The sequence below is a fragment of the Chinchilla lanigera genome, unplaced genomic scaffold (assembly GCF_000276665.1).
Source record: "Chinchilla lanigera isolate Chin_1 unplaced genomic scaffold, ChiLan1.0 scaffold00050, whole genome shotgun sequence".
NCBI lineage: Eukaryota > Metazoa > Chordata > Mammalia > Rodentia > Chinchillidae > Chinchilla > Chinchilla lanigera.
Genome location: NW_004955451.1, coordinates 3,192,588 through 3,208,347, shown reverse-complemented (window position 1 = coordinate 3,208,347; position 15,760 = coordinate 3,192,588). Strand labels below are relative to the sequence as shown.

Genomic DNA, 15,760 nt, shown 5'->3' with positions numbered 1-15,760 from the left:
TTTCTTCCTAATTTTCACTGAAGTAAAAAATTATTGAACTTTAAAGCCCAGGAACAAAAACTGTGACCACAACTTTATTAGTGATAGTCTGAAGAAGCTATCTAGATACTCTCAACTTTAATTTCTGCTTCAGTAAGGTGGGATTAATACTATTTTGCTACACTGTTTCATACTGGAATCATTTGAGTTTAATGAGGTGGGTTTTTCTATTTGTTTGATTTTTTTTTGTAAAACATGTTCGATCCAGGCATGCTAGCGGCACAGCTCTAATCCCAGCAGTCTGAGAGGCTGAAGCAGGAATATCATAATTTTGAATCTAGCAATGTAAGACCCTGTCTCAAAATTTAAAAGGGCTGGGGATGTAGCTTAATGTGAAGGTTCTGGGTTCAATCTCCAGTACCATGAGAGGTAGGTAGGTAGGTAGGTAGGTAGGTACATAGATAGATAGATAGATAGAGAGAGAGAGAGAGAGAGAGAGAGAAGGTAGGTAATTGAAGACAGCTTAATAATACATATTCCAGAAACAGTAAACAGAACAGTTGGTCAATATTCTAAAATGATTTATTTGTTTTGATATTTATATATGATAATCAGGGCTGTCCATATTAGTCATAATTTTACCTTGAGTGAAGTATATGTTTCTGGTACAAGTATCTTTAGTGAAAAAAGAAGGTGTTGGTTTTTTTCCCACTGGGTGGAGGTAGCATATTGGGAAATCTTAAATACCGCTAAGTGTTAGACCTCTTATTTGGGCTCTGGTATCCAACACTTAAGCTCCTCACCTCTCCATTTGCTTGGTTATCATTCTTTCCCACTCTGGATTCTCTCCCCGAGCCTGTTACAAGATTAGATATCTCCTTGCTGTCATTGAAAATGAGCTCACAGCACAAATAATGAAAGTGAGGGAGGTTACTAGGGGTAAGTCTAGGGGTTTAATTCCTAAACCCCTAGTTTAGATGAGTGTAGACTCCTTTTGAGTTTCTTCTTTCTGATTTTATTATTCTGGAGGCAGAGAGAGAATAACCTCCCTGATCCAAGAATGTGGTAAGGGTACACCTCTTCCCAGCCATAAAGATAAAATCAGAGGAAAACCAGCTGTCCATTTTCTTGGGTTGTTTGTGCCTAGACATTCTGTCTGAATTTATTAGATTGTTTATTCCATATAGGAATGGTCCCCTTTGGGTATTTGCTTCTGGTGGGATGTTGAAGAAAACACCATCAACAACCATACCCCTGTGCTACAAAATGTTTACAACAAAAATGTTCCCTGGAAGCAAGTTGCTATTGCCTATAGCTTTTGTTCATCTGCAGGATAAATTTTAGATCCTTTGGCCAAAGGTTTGTAGTTCACAAGATTGGCCATACTTCTGTTTCATCTTTCTTTAAACTAATTAAGAGCCTTCTGTGTGTCAGCCCTTATGGTAGATACTAGGATTTATCATTTGACACCAATGTCATCTGTACTTACTGTCTAGTACTTACTGTATAATCCACAAAGGGAAGAATGGATAAACTTCAGCTTTTTCTTTTTTTAAATGGTGCCAGTGTTCAAACGTAGGACTTGGTGCATGCTTGGCAAGGGCTGTACTACTAAACCACATCCCCAGCTCCAAGCTTCTTTTTCTTCATTATTAGTTAATTTTATTGGTACATTTGAGGTACACATAATGATCACATTCATTGTAGGGAATTTGTACCTGTACATGACATTGATTCTTTTTTTCTCTCATTCCCCTACCGTCCCTTCAACCCCTCTTCCCCTCCTTATTTATAAAAATCCAGGCTTATTCTTAAAGGTACACATCTGTCCTTTTGTCATAACCCTTGCTCCCTTGAGGTTTAAGCCTCTTTTTGTGCTTGCTTTCTTCCTTCTCTCCCCAACCTCCTTTTTTTCCCCTAATTTATGAAGATTTGAATAGAGTTGTCTTTTTCTCTTTTTTCTCCTTTTTCTTGTCACTTGGTTGGCTTCACTGGGTTTGTGTTAAGTGTTGAGGGAGCTCTCTAATTCTTGGATCTTTACTCCATCAGCTTTCATTTCCACTCCAAGTTCTTCACCCCCTTCATTTTTCATTTTAGTTTGAATCTAGCCTAATGAACATGACTTGACCCTTCATTTGTTTCCTGTCCCCGTTGACCTTACATATTCAGAGCAATCCTAACCTGAATAAGCTCAGTTTTCAGTGCTCATTTTTTCCTGTATCTCAGCTACTGAGCATTACTGGCAGAAATTACACACACCTGTACATTGCTGTTGGGAAAAGTTCACAATCTCCAACTCCAATTTATGATTCCCTGCTCATTTGGATCCTCAGGACTGCCAAACAAAAAAAAAATTTATTTTTGAGACAAGGTCTCACTTTGCAGGTCAGGCTGGACTTGAACTCACTTTGTAGCCGAGGCTAGCCTGCAACTCATGGCAGTCCTCCTGCCTCAGGCTTCTGAGTGCTGGGATTACAGGCGTGCGCCGCCATACCCGGCTTCCCAGCAGTATTTTAATATATTCCTCAGTAGCCCTTTCCATTCTCAACAGTTGACCTCTCCTTTTTTTGCAATTGTTTTCTATTTATTCCATTTTTCCTTGTTATATCCCATGTTGTTTTTCTCTTGGATAGTTTTAATGAGCCCTGTATATGGTGAGTATTCTCATCGTTTTCTCTGGAGATTCTTTTGATAGGCTTACACTTCTACTTTCAGAGTCCAGAGTGCTAACCATTAACTATGATATACTTCTGCTTTCCATAGGAGAAAACATGTAACATAATATAATGTGTTATTGTCAGTAAAATCATTTGATACCTGTTCCATTTCTACTTGAATTCAACACTTTATCATTAGAGAGTTGTTTCTTAACCATTTAAAAATTATGACTATGTTTTATTCTTTTGAGATAAAGATTCTTTTGTAAAAGATGTTTCATATCAGCCCCTCTGCTCCTTTTTGTCAACTGCCCTTCTTCCAGTTTGAGGCTGTCAGATGTGATTTCTTTCACTTTCCTGTTCTAGTCCCTATCCCAACACTATATCAATTTTTATTTTTACTTGTTTTTTCTTCTTTCTCTCCAGTCTTAGTGAAATATGTTCTTCTTCCTTTCTGATGCCAATCCCTCCCTGGACACCATTCCTTTCTGCCTGTTCAGGTACTCTGGTTTGTCGCTTACTCTCTGTTTCCATCCTCTGGCCTGTTTTTGGGATTTGTTTGGTGTTCAGGATTGAGCATGTAGTCAACACGAGCTCTACCACTAAGCTATACTTGTAGCCCTCCTGTCTTCTTTATGTAACTATATTAATGTCTCTGACATATTTAAACAAAACCTTCCTTTAATGAAGATCTTCTCCCTTTGCCTCTTTATGGCTGAGGTAGGGTCCACGTTACCACACTTCATTTTCCAGTTTTACTGTTTTTTTCACTCACTAGACTTTATGACTATTTTTATTATTTTATATTACTAGGTATTGAACCCAGGGCCTTGCAGGTGCTAGAAAAGTGATGTACCGCTGAACTCCATCTCCAACCCTTTTTACATGTTAGGTTAGGTTTGGTTTGAGACAGGTGGGCTGGGGATATAGCTCAGTGGCATAAACACTTGGCTGGCAAGGCTGAGGTCATGAGTTTGATTCCTGGTACAAAAAAAAAAGGCTGGCCTTGAACTCATGGTGATCTTGCCTCAGTCTCGCATGTTCTGGGATTACAGGTGTATGATACTGCACCTGGATATGACTCTTCTATTTCAGTGAAACTTTTGTTCCATAGGTCATCACTGAATTCCCAATTTCTGAATCCAGTGGTCTTTACTTAGGTCTTTTTTTTTTTTTTTTTTTGTCTTTTGTCTTTTTGAGACAGGGTCTTGCTATGCAGTTCAGGCTGGCCTTGAACTCACTTTGTAGCCCAGGCTGACCTCGAACTTGCAGTGATCCTCCTGCCTCAGCCTCCCAAGTGCTGAGATTACAGGCGTGCGCCACCACACCTGACTTACTTAGTTCATCTTTATCTCTGTTGCATTGCAGCTACAGCATTTTGAATCTCTTCTTCCTTGACCACTGTGATTCTGCTGTACTTTCATTATATATTTAGTTGTCTTCTCGTACTTTCCCATAGTTGCTCATTTAAAAACTTCAAACCTCTTAAGTAGTTCAAAATTAATGCATTGACTCAGAAGACATATTATGAACATGTCTGTCTCATTATTTGGTAAGGTTGAATTTGATCACTTGGTTAAGAGAATGTCCAACAAATTTTCCATTGTACCTTTTTGTTTTCATAATTAGTAAGTGATCTATGGGATGATAGAGACCATGTGATATCCTGACCCAGTGATTTTATCATTCATTGTTTCTTGCCCAGTTCAGCAATTACTGTAATGATTGTAAAATGGAGATGTTTCGCTTTTTATTATTTTCTTGTATTGCATTCTCTTAAGAAGTACTTTCTTTAAAAAATTTTTGTAGGTCTCAGGGAATGGCTCAGGGATAGAGTATGTAAACGTGCGTGAAGCCCTGAGTTTGCGCTCAGGTACCACAAAAAAATAAAGTGGTTTTTTAAAAAAAAATTTTTTTTTAAAGAATCAAAGCCAGCTGTTCTGGTGTAATGGTGAATTCTTGTCATCCCAGCTATGTGGGAGGATGAGTGGGCAGATCACTTGAGTCCAGGAATTTAAGACTATCCTGGACTATATATTTTCAAAAAAACAAGAATCAGTATAGACATTTCTTCCCCTTTCTTTCTCTCTCTCTTTCTGTCTCAGTGTAGTACATACCTATTTCTGTCATTCATTTTGGTTCTGAAATCATCCCAAATTTTGCTAGTTAGAGCCCTATTAAAATGGCTTCTTTGGGCTTTTGAGCACCATCAGTTTTTGATCACCATGTTCATTTCTTGTACAATAGAGTATTCTAGGTTGTCTTGTACTTGCCCTGACTGTGGCTTAGAATCATCCCTTTCTCCAAGGAGCTCTACTTTCTCTTGGTAAAGAAGGACGCTTATAAAGTGAGATCTGAGTGTTAGCCTTGCTTTTAAGCTGTCATTTTTCCTGAGTCTTGCGGTGGACAGAACTAGTGAGATTTTGTTTTTAATCATGTCTTCATTTTGACACCCTGGTTCCAGTACACTTTCACAGGGCTCTTCTTCAGCCTCCTCCCCCGCTCTTCTGTTCTTTTCCATTACTGAGGGTTAAACCCGAGGTGTCACACCTGCTGAGCATGAGACTACCACAGCCCTCAGTCTGTTTGTGTCCCCTTTTCCACACCGAAAACCTGTTAATAGCCGTAACAGTACTGTGCTTATTTAGTTCTACCATCCATGCATAATACTGTGAGAATTATCAAACAGTACTACTACCTACAAATCACTGCTAGCTACAAACTTACTGCAGCTGATGTAAAATTTCTTTGTAATTTTTTTTTAATTGCACATTGGCCAGGAGAACATGCAGCCTAGTTATTTACCCTTTTTCTTCTGTGGCAAAATTATCCATGCATATTCAAAAGGAGAAAGATTTATTTAATCTGAAGAGAAACCAGAGTATGTCCATGCATGTTCAGTTAATTTTTTTTTGAGACAGGATCTCATTACGTTCAGGCTGGCGCTGAACTTGTTATGTAGCACAGGCTGGCCTTGAACTTGCAGCAGTCCTCCTGCCTCAACCTCCAGGGTGCTGGAATTACAGCTGGGCACCACCACGCCAGGCCAAATTTATGTATTTCTGATGTATTTGGTTTTATTTCCCTCCTCCATCTTTGTTAATTTCATTTTATTTTGAGAATATATAAAACATTAACATGGTTCAGAAATTAACATCTCTACTTAGTATTTACAAAAATGATTTAGGTAGGAAAAAATGGGTGATAAAACCATTGAGATTGCTCAGAAGGTATATTCAACAGTCCTGTTTTCTTCCCGGCTCTTCCACTATTATTAGCTGGGATATATCTTAGTTGTGTTCATTTTTACAGAATACATGTATGTATTCTTATTTTACACAAAAGATATACTATAGATGTTGCTGTACTTTATATACTCTTTCCCCCCCCTCGTTTCATAAAAATATTTAGTATTTTCAGAGCTTGAAGAACCATTGTGTGGATTCCATAGGTTTTCAGTCGGTGTCCAAAGTATGACAGTTTACAACAGTTTGCTTCCAGTGTTCAGTATTACAGTTAATGTGACAACTAGTAATCTTGCGTACAAGTATTTACTTCCCATATGAGTAGCCGTGTGCCATCAAAGTATCTTCTTAGAACTTAGAATGTCCAAAATAGTACATCATTTTACCCCAAATTTTTTTTCCACTTGCATTCCTTGTCATTGACTAACGCCATTGTTTGGCCTATCACTTAAGCAGAAACCAGAGTATTATCATTTCTTCTTGTATCTAAGTAGTCAGCAAGTACAAATGATGTACTTTTAGTCTTTTCATTTTTTTCCCATTTTTATTTATTTACTTATTTTTGTCTTTTTGAGATGGGGTCTCTCTATGCAGTTCAGGCTGGCCTTGAGCTCACTTTGTAGCCCAGGCTGGTCTTGAACTCGCAGTGCTCCTCCTGCCTCAGCCTCCCCAGTGCTGGGATTATAGACGTGTGCTGCCACATCTGGCCTTTTTTTTTAAGTTATAGGTCTTTTTAATTTCTTATACCAGCCTTCTAACTAGTCTCATTTCCTCCCTAAAACTCCACACTGCTCCTAGTATTGTCTTTCTTAAAGCCAAAAGATAATTATTTCACTCATCTCAGTATATCTTTTTTGCTCTGAGAGTAGATTTCAACTCCTTTGCATAAATATTGAAGCCTTCCATTTCCTGGTCTACTTCTCCAGCTTAATCTCTAAACACTTCTTGCCTTACTGAATTGCTTACAGATCCCCAGACATGTCCTGTCCTGTCACTGGTGTATCTTCCCCATTTCATCTTCATAACTCTTCAAGGTCTAGCTTAAGTATCACCACTTCCACCGAGACGTTTTTTCAGGTTAGACGCAATTCCCCTGTGCACATACAGTGTTCTGCTTATGTCGATTGACTCAATCTTTTTTCCCTGATTCTCTGGGCTCCCATGGACACTCCTGTTTTGCTTTTTTGTCACAGAGCCTGAGGATAGTAGACACTTAACAGTTAATGTATGAATAAATCTGATCTGCTTGTAAATTTTTTTAAGAAAATGTGTCTTTAGGTTTTTATTTACATATTTACTGCTGAAAAGCCAAAAAAACCCAAACAAACGAGTAGTTCAGAGTTGTATAAGAAGTGAATGTCTTTCATTATGCATCTCAGTCTCTCTAGTGGGAACTATGCAGTATTGGCCAGAAAACACAACATAGATTTTCAAACTACAATAGAATAAAAATGTTCACTATTTTGTTCTTATAGACCATCTCTTTTCCTTTAGGCAATGATAGTAAGAAATGCTAAAGACACAGCTCATACAAAAGCAGAACGGAATATTCTGGAGGAAGTAAAGCATCCCTTCATTGTGGATTTAATTTATGCCTTTCAGACCGGTGGAAAACTCTACCTCATCCTTGAGTATCTCAGTGGTCAGTACACAATTTGGTGTAATTATTTGGATTTGCTCCAGAGACTGGGTCAAAATACTATTTTCTGGTGGAAAAATGTTTTTCCCCATTGTGATCAAATAGTTCATGAAATTGATGAGTACATTGAAAGAAGGAATTCAGGTGTGAACAGATGTTTCTATTTGCAGACAAATATGAAGAAACTTTGAAGATTAAGGTTTTTCTTTTTTGCAGAGTTTTCTTTTAATTCCTTTCTAATCAGCCATTTAACAAAATAATTGATGTAGACCCATCAAATTGTGCTGGGGTAAGAGTATAACTCAAAGGCTGGGTGTGGTGGTGCATGCCTGTAATCCCAGCATTCAAGAGGCTGAGGCAGAGCTGGGCGTGGTGGCACACACCTATGGGAGGCTGAGGCAGGAGGATCGTTGTGAGTTGGAGACCAGCCTGGGCTACAAAGTGAGCTCAAGGCCAGCCTGAACTGCACAGCGAGACCCTGTCTCAAAAAGATGGAAAAAAAAAAGAGGCTGAGGCAAGAGGATCATTGTGAGTTCAAGGCCAGCCTGGGCTACAGAGTGAACTCAAGGCCAGCCCGAACTGCATAATAAGACCCTGTCTCAAACAGACCAAAAAAAAAAAAAAAAAAAAAAATAGTATAACTCAAGCACTAAAATAGTCCTTTCTAAACTGGAGTGGAAAAACTAATTGAAAATATTGTTTAGGTAGTGAACATATTGAGAATTATGTTAAAGTTTTAGTTTAATGTAGCATTAGTGATAGACTATGCAGTTTACAATAGGAATTGTCTATATTTTCCAGAGCCTAAGGTCTGCTAGGTACTTGTTGCCCCTGGTATTCTTTCTAGATCACTAATATCTTTCCAATAAACATACTTTGGATTTGTTAGAAACAGGTTTTATAATAGCTTGGTCACTTGAAGAGAAAGCTGCAGGATCTAGCAACTTCACTGTGACTGTTGCCATTTTTTTTCTTAAAATTTTATTTTGACATAATTTCAAACACCTATAAAAAATTTTGAAGAATAGTACAGAAAATTGCCATATATCCCTCATCTACATTCTCTAAATGTTACCATTTTATCACATTTGTTTTGTTTTATCCTTCTCTCTATGTATATGTATTAACATATATACATATAAACATAATTTCTTTGAACTGTTTTGAGTGTTGCAGATGTGATTTCCTTGTTCTTCTAAAAGTTCATGTTTATTTTCTAAAAATCAAGTACAGTATCTTATGAACTGTACTAAAATGATCACACACAAAAAAGAAATTAACATTGGTACAGTGTCTCTCTTTAGTTTTCTGTAATTTGGAATAGTTCTTCAGTCTTTCTTTGCCTCTCATGAAGGTGACATTTTTTAAGAATACAGGCCAGTTATTTGATAGAGTGCATCAATTTTTAGATTTATGTGATGTTGCTTTAGGATTAGATTCAGGATATGCATTGCAGTGACATTGTATCCTCAGTACATCAGATCAGAAGCACATGATACTTATATCTTACATCAAAGTGAACTGATGCTCACTTTGTTCACATGTATTAAGTCGGTATCGTTGGTGTTTCCCTTTGTGAGCAAGAAGTATGTTTTGAGGAGATACTTAAAATACCTCATTCCTCATCGAGCTTTCACACTCACTTTGGCATCCATTGATTCTTGGCTGTGACAGTCAGCTGTGATGTTTGCCAAATGACTTTCTTAGCCCATCGTGCCTCTTATTTATTACTTGGCATTCTGCTGTAATAAAGAGCTTTTCTTTCTCTCCCATTTAAAAATTTATTTATTTGTTTATATCATTGTAGACTCATGAATTCTAAGATTATTCAGTAGAATATAACCCTGTATCATTATTTTGTTGCTTAAATTGTGCCATGCTTTTCACAAGGCCACTGCCAGGTTTGTTCCATTTGTTTAAGGCTTCAGACAGTAGGCTATCAGCATTCGCTAAAATTAGTGATACTGGTTTAGTTATCTAGTAACATTTTTCTGTTTGTGGATAAAATGTTAGAGTGGCTTTAATCAGGATTCTTTTTTAAGTTCGGGTTTAGAGTTTACATATTTTCATGTTTGTAGATATAAAACCTAGAATTCTAAGCCAGTTCTAGTCTTTAAACCTAGGATAAGAATACAATACTACCAAAAAATAGACTCCTGTAGACTTAGTTCTAAAATCTATAATTTTTCAGATCTAATTTTTATTTTTAAGGGCTAGTATCTTTCAATTCTGAGTTGGAAGGGAAGTATAGACTCACTACAAGTGGGTTGGAAATTATTTAATTTCTAATACCTTTTCCTTTTCTTTGTAGGAGGAGAACTGTTTATGCAGTTAGAGAGAGAGGGGATATTTATGGAAGATACAGCCTGGTAAGTGAAACTTTGTGCTTGCATGGATTCAGGTAATGATTCATATAATTAAAAGTAAAGCCTCCTTCCCACTGCGGGCGGCCGAGTGCTTCAGTAAATTGATCTAGAGCCAGTCAGTCACTCAGAAGGAGAAGGGGGAGAAGCAGCTTTGGGACTGAGCAGCTATTGGAGGTCACATCATTCCTTTGCCCCCAGGCCTTGGGTGGACCGCTCTTCACACCTGTTGTTCCTAACAGAGCCATTCTCATTGCGGCTTTCTTTCCTTGAATTGGTAAGCTGCCTGCCTTGGCTGTGGGTGAGTGTGGTTTTCCAGTGAACCTTTATGTGTGGAACAGTGGAAAGTATCAGAAATCATCTCCTCTTTTTTTTAGACTTTCCAGTTCCCAAGGTGCAGTCTTAGGGAAGTGATAAGCCTGCACATATCATCTGTGGATTGATTATGTAGCCAGGATGGGATCTACCCTCCTATTCGTAAGATGGCATCTGCTTCAGATTAAAAATATACACATCCCTTTGTGAAGCAACAGTACTGGGTAACAATAAATCAGTTTATCCTACACATTAATTGAATAGAAAACAACACTTAAAATGTCTTTTCTACCTTAATTACCGAACTGCATTCCATTGTTTAATTTCAGGCCTTTTCTAACACAGAAGCTGCATTTAAGAGCCTTAGGGATGAAGTGCCCTTTTTTGGAGGAGGCTCTCTGAGCCCTGTTGGAGGCTGTGTTTGTGGTCCTGCTGGCTGTGAAACTGCCTCAGTCCTCCAGGACACACCCTCTCCATCCTGGAGTAATCTGCAGGATTGCAACCCTGTTATGCAGCCAGTATTGCAGTGCCTTGTGCTTTTCGAATCCAGACAGGGTTGATTCAGCCCTTTATTCTTTTGAGGTAGATAAATTTGAGTGTCACACAGTTTATAGTTGTGGGCTGGCTGGCAAGAGGGAGGGCAGATACTGTGGGCGTCGCTGTCTATAAATATGCAGCGTGTTAAGTAAGGGATGAATGGGCTTCTGAGGGTTAGGCTATAAGGTAATTTCTTAAATCAAGACTTGATCTCTGAGGATAGCAAAGTTTCTGTTTCCTATGGAATTTTAAAGTTGTGGGTGGGTGGGAGGAATTTGCTTTGATCTGAATGACTGTTGGCCTGTACAGAACTGAAAATGATCAGTGATAGTTTAGCATATTCTGACTATCCTTGCAATTTTAGCAGTACGTTCAAATGGCAAAATAAAACACTTTATAGTTTCACTGAAAAAAGTGAAACGTAGATGTCCCCATGCCTCTTGGCAGCACCCTCTGCCATCTCTCTTCCCCATACGTCCCCTCACCTCACGAATGTGGTCTTTGGTGCATGTTTGTTTCTTTCAAGGAAGTTTGTTCCATACATAAATTGATATGGGCAGATTATTCTTTTTAATTTATTAAATCACTTTTGTTTCCAGCTTTTACTTGGCAGAAATCTCCATGGCTTTGGGGCATTTACATCAAAAGGGGATCATCTACAGAGATCTGAAGCCCGAGAACATCATGCTTAATCACCAAGGTGGAGATAATACTGTAAACAGTTCTATATTAAATAGTCATCTTAAAAATCTTCCTACAAAGGTCATGGTCATTTTCAAAGCCCCATATTCAGCTCTTTGCTATATTACCTCTCTCAGAATTTATGGCATCATAACACCTGCTGATATTTAATGAGCTATTTAGGTATTTATGATTGATGAGGTTAAACAGATTTGAAGGTAATAATCACTCTTTACATCTTTTTCTTATTTTTAATCTTATGTTGTGACCCAAAACCCAGTCCAAACATTAATATTGGCTTATTCTTTTTTTTTTTGGTCTTTGTGAGACAGGGTTTTACTATGCAGTTCAGACTGGCCTTGAACTCACTTTGTAGTCCAGGCTGGCCTCAAACTCATAGTGATCCTCTTCCCTTGGCTTCCTGAGTGCAGGGATTACAGGTGTGCGCCACCACACCCAGCTCTTTTTGGCTTATTCCTTAAATTTAAAAATAAGTCGGGTTTTAATGATGAAAACACAATAAGTACTGGAATCAACACTTTTTTTTAGAGACAAGGTCTCACTATGTAGCCCAGGCTGGCTTTGAACTCATGGCACTCTTTATGTGTCAGCCTCCTGAGTGTTGGGATGACAGGCATGCGCCAAAAGTCCACTTTCTGCCATTGTATAGGATCAGTAATTATGATAAATTTTACTCATATTGGATAAAGAAAGGGATTTAAATTGAACCAAAATATTTGCTGTAGCCTTGGAAATCAAATGTTTATTATGCATTAGGTAATTCTTGCTACTTGTCTGCAACTGAGCCTACACCACAACTGCTTGCTGTTGCAGAGAGCTCAGCATATGCTGCAGTAGTTTGGCGTGGGTAGACCTGCCAGTTCTTCACTCACAACTCAAAGGGGCAACTAGCAGAGCAGGGTATCTGGGGGTAGGTGGAAGCTGCTTATCTTTAGATGTCTGCAGAGTGATCCATGAGTTGGCTAGCTGTCAGACTCTAGGCCAGAAAGTGGTTTATGGACAATTGAGGCCAGTATAAATGGTTCAAATAATTTTTTTAAGGATAAATGGCATTGTTAACCAAATACATCATGGAAATCAGTGTCTCTCCCTCACCGCACCCAAGATCTGGATTCTGATTCTGAATTCAAAGGCAAAGGGTAAAATATGAGAGTGATGGAATAGTAAACTTTGATCCATAAGCTTGAGTATATTAGGTGGATCTGTGAAAATAACGGCCCTATTTATTCTTCTGTATCAGAATGTAGTGTATACTTACATTTGAATCTGTAGGCCATTGTTTTTCCTTCCTCTGAAATGAACCAGGAATAGTAGGGCTCTTGGTGTTGTTGAGCCACTGGTTATCAGTAAAGCTAAACTTGAGCTGAAACAATCTTTATGGGAAGAGGAGTTCCACCTTCTAGAGCACAGATGATTATCCCATGCCAATTTTAATTCTTTTCCTCTAACTGGAAGCATTTAACGGAGTAAACTAATTTGTTACATTGACTTTCTAAGACCATTTAAGGAACTCTCAAGTCAGCTCACTGTGATAAAAGCTATGTATTTGACGTAGTGTCACGACTTTTGCTTAAAAGATACAGAATACTGTATGGTTACTAGGGTCTGTTTACTTAAACCAGACATCAGAAAGAAGCTTTCCCAAGACTTTTCTTTTTCAGGATTTAAGAGGATTCTGCATACAGGTGAAGCCAGAGCCTTAGACAGGCTGTTTCTTTTTTTTCTGTTAGGGTTAGGGTTAGGGTTTTTTGTTCGTTTTTTTTTGTTTGTTTGTTTTATCTTTACTAGAATGATTATATCATTGGGAAAAAGTAACTGTTCTTAGTCTTAGTTAGCTTACCATCTTAAATTGTCACCTAGTTCTTGACACCTTCAAAAAAAAATTAAGTGAAAGGATAGATCACTGTCTCATGGGATAGGTTCAGACATCACACATGCTTAAAACTCGGAATAATCCTGCTGTGATCTTTCATTGTAGGTCATGTGAAACTAACAGACTTTGGACTATGCAAAGAATCTATTCATGATGGAACAGTCACACATACGTTTTGTGGAACAATAGAATACATGTGAGCTGCATGTTAAAAGACATATAACTTGTTTGGGGGTAATACCTAACTTTTACCTAATTTAAGTAATAGTGTTGTAGTTTTCTGTAACCATTGGCTTTGTATGTTGTTTTCACAGTTTGAAAATTCTAATTTGGATGGTATACAAATGAGTGAATTTTTAGGCATATTATTTTTTTCATTCTAGGGCCCCTGAAATCTTGATGAGAAGTGGCCACAATCGTGCTGTGGATTGGTGGAGTTTGGGAGCATTAATGTATGACATGCTGACTGGAGCAGTAGGTGCACAGTTAAAAGCTGCATGTATTATGGTCTGTGCTGAGTAGTTATTAAACCACTATAGCAAGAGACCTTTCCTTACTTTTTGAAAATATTACCAATGGAGTTATTTTCAAAGCCCAGAGATGGGCAATCAGCAATTTTTTTTTTCTTTTTTTTTGAGACAGGGTCTCGCTATGCAGTTCAGGCTGGTCTTGAGTTCACTTTGCAGCCCAGGCTGGTCCCGAACTCAACGATCCTCCTGCCTCAGCCTCCCGAGTGCTGGGATTACAAGCGTGTGTCACCACGCCTGGCGGAATTCCATACTTTTAAAAGCGCTTTTATTTAAATACTTTTAAACATCTGTGAAATAGATGAGGATAGATAATGTATTTGTTTTACAGTGGGTGAAACTGAGGTATAAAATCTCATACCTCACTGATGATCACAGAGCAAGGTAATGGAAATCCAGGCTTCCTCTCAGCGCATTTGCTGCTTCCTCTGTACTGCTACTCAAAAACTGCAGCTCTTTATTAGCTTGTTCGTTTCATAGCATAGATTTTTTTTTGGTACCAGGAATTGAACTGAGGACCTTGTGCTTGCCAAGGACCAGTGCTATGCCACTGAGCTATATCCCCAGCCTATAACATAGATTTTTGATTTCTGTTTACAACTAGTTAATTCAGAAAATGAATAATAATACTATTTAAAAATTATTTATGTGCTAATTTTTCTCATTTTCTTCTGCCCTTAGCCTCCATTCACTGGGGAGAATAGAAAGAAAACAATTGACAAAATCCTCAAATGTAAACTTAATTTGCCTCCCTACCTCACGCAAGAAGCCAGAGATCTGCTTAAAAAGGTATTTTTGTGTTTTGTGGTGCTGGGAATTGAACCCAGGGTTTCATGCATACTCGGCAAGCACTGTACCACTGAGCTATACTGCTAGCTCATGGGTAGGGTTCTTCAGTAGGCGCTCAAATCACAAACCTTAACTACTAGAATTCTAGTTACCTAGGTAGATTTCTTTCCCCCAGAACCGCTCGCTGGAACCAGGGCCTTGCACGTGCCAGGCAACTACTACAATGTGGCCTCTGCAGTCCTTTTTATTCTGAGAGTGTCCTGCTAAATTGGTCAGACAGGTCTTGAATTTGCAGTCTTTCTGCTTTAGCCTCCAGATTAGCTTAGATTATAAGCATGGGCTACCATACTCAGCGAGATAGAATTGAACATCTGTTTTGAATAAAAAATCATATATAAACCAGACTTGGTGGCACAGACCTACAAACCCAGCGCTGGGAAGCTGAGGCAGGAGGGTCACAAGTTTGAGCCCAGCCTGGGCAACTCAGTGACTTAATGAGACCTTGCTTTAGAGTAAAAAATTTAGAAAGGGTTGAAAATGTAGCTCAATGTGAAGGCCCTGGGTTCAATCCCACTGCTACCACACACACATAGAAAGAATTATACATAGGTATAGGGTGGGGGGAGCCTCAGATTTTGAAAGCAAAGTGCAAATTTACATATTTTCTTTTTGTTTTCAGACAGTATTTGGTAGTAATTAATAAATTATATTTTCTCAAGGAAAAATAGGCAAATTCTGAAAGGAAAAAAGAAACACAGCTTGACTAATGTTCTTTATTGCTGCTTTTCCCCCCTAAAGCTGCTGAAAAGAAACGCTGCTTCTCGTCTTGGAGCTGGTCCTGGGGACGCCGGAGAAGTTCAAGTAGGGATCGGCATGGCTGGTGCTTTGGGAAGCATAATGCTAACTTGTTCGTGAGGGCTGTGTGTAGTTGCTCAGAAGTTTAAGCTCATTTCATGTGCGTAACTTTAAACATTTGTCGCAATCTATTCCCCTGCACTTTCTCTGTTCTTTTCTTCTAGGCTCATCCATTCTTCAGACACATTAACTGGGAAGAACTTCTGGCCCGCAAGGTGGAACCCCCCTTTAAACCTCTGTTGGTATGTATACCTGAAAACATGTAGTTTTGAGGGCTGG

General features: G+C 38.5%; 1 protein-coding gene across 3 annotated transcripts in view; it reads left to right on the top strand.

Moving 5' to 3' along the window:
- Positions 1-15,760, top strand: part of Rps6kb1 (ribosomal protein S6 kinase, 70kDa, polypeptide 1) — a 44,526-nt gene that overhangs the window by 17,263 nt on the left and 11,503 nt on the right. For 2 of the 3 annotated variants that reach the window (XM_005393978.2, XM_013519164.1), the window contains exons 5-12: positions 7,376-7,523; positions 9,832-9,889; positions 11,335-11,435; positions 13,416-13,506; positions 13,694-13,784; positions 14,519-14,626; positions 15,425-15,487; positions 15,646-15,723. In XM_005393978.2, the coding sequence (XP_005394035.1) occupies positions 7,376-7,523; positions 9,832-9,889; positions 11,335-11,435; positions 13,416-13,506; positions 13,694-13,784; positions 14,519-14,626; positions 15,425-15,487; positions 15,646-15,723 (738 nt within the window). The remainder of the gene's footprint in view (positions 1-7,375; positions 7,524-9,831; positions 9,890-11,334; positions 11,436-13,415; positions 13,507-13,693; positions 13,785-14,518; positions 14,627-15,424; positions 15,488-15,645; positions 15,724-15,760) is intronic. The other variant, XM_005393979.2, reaches the window with a different exon arrangement.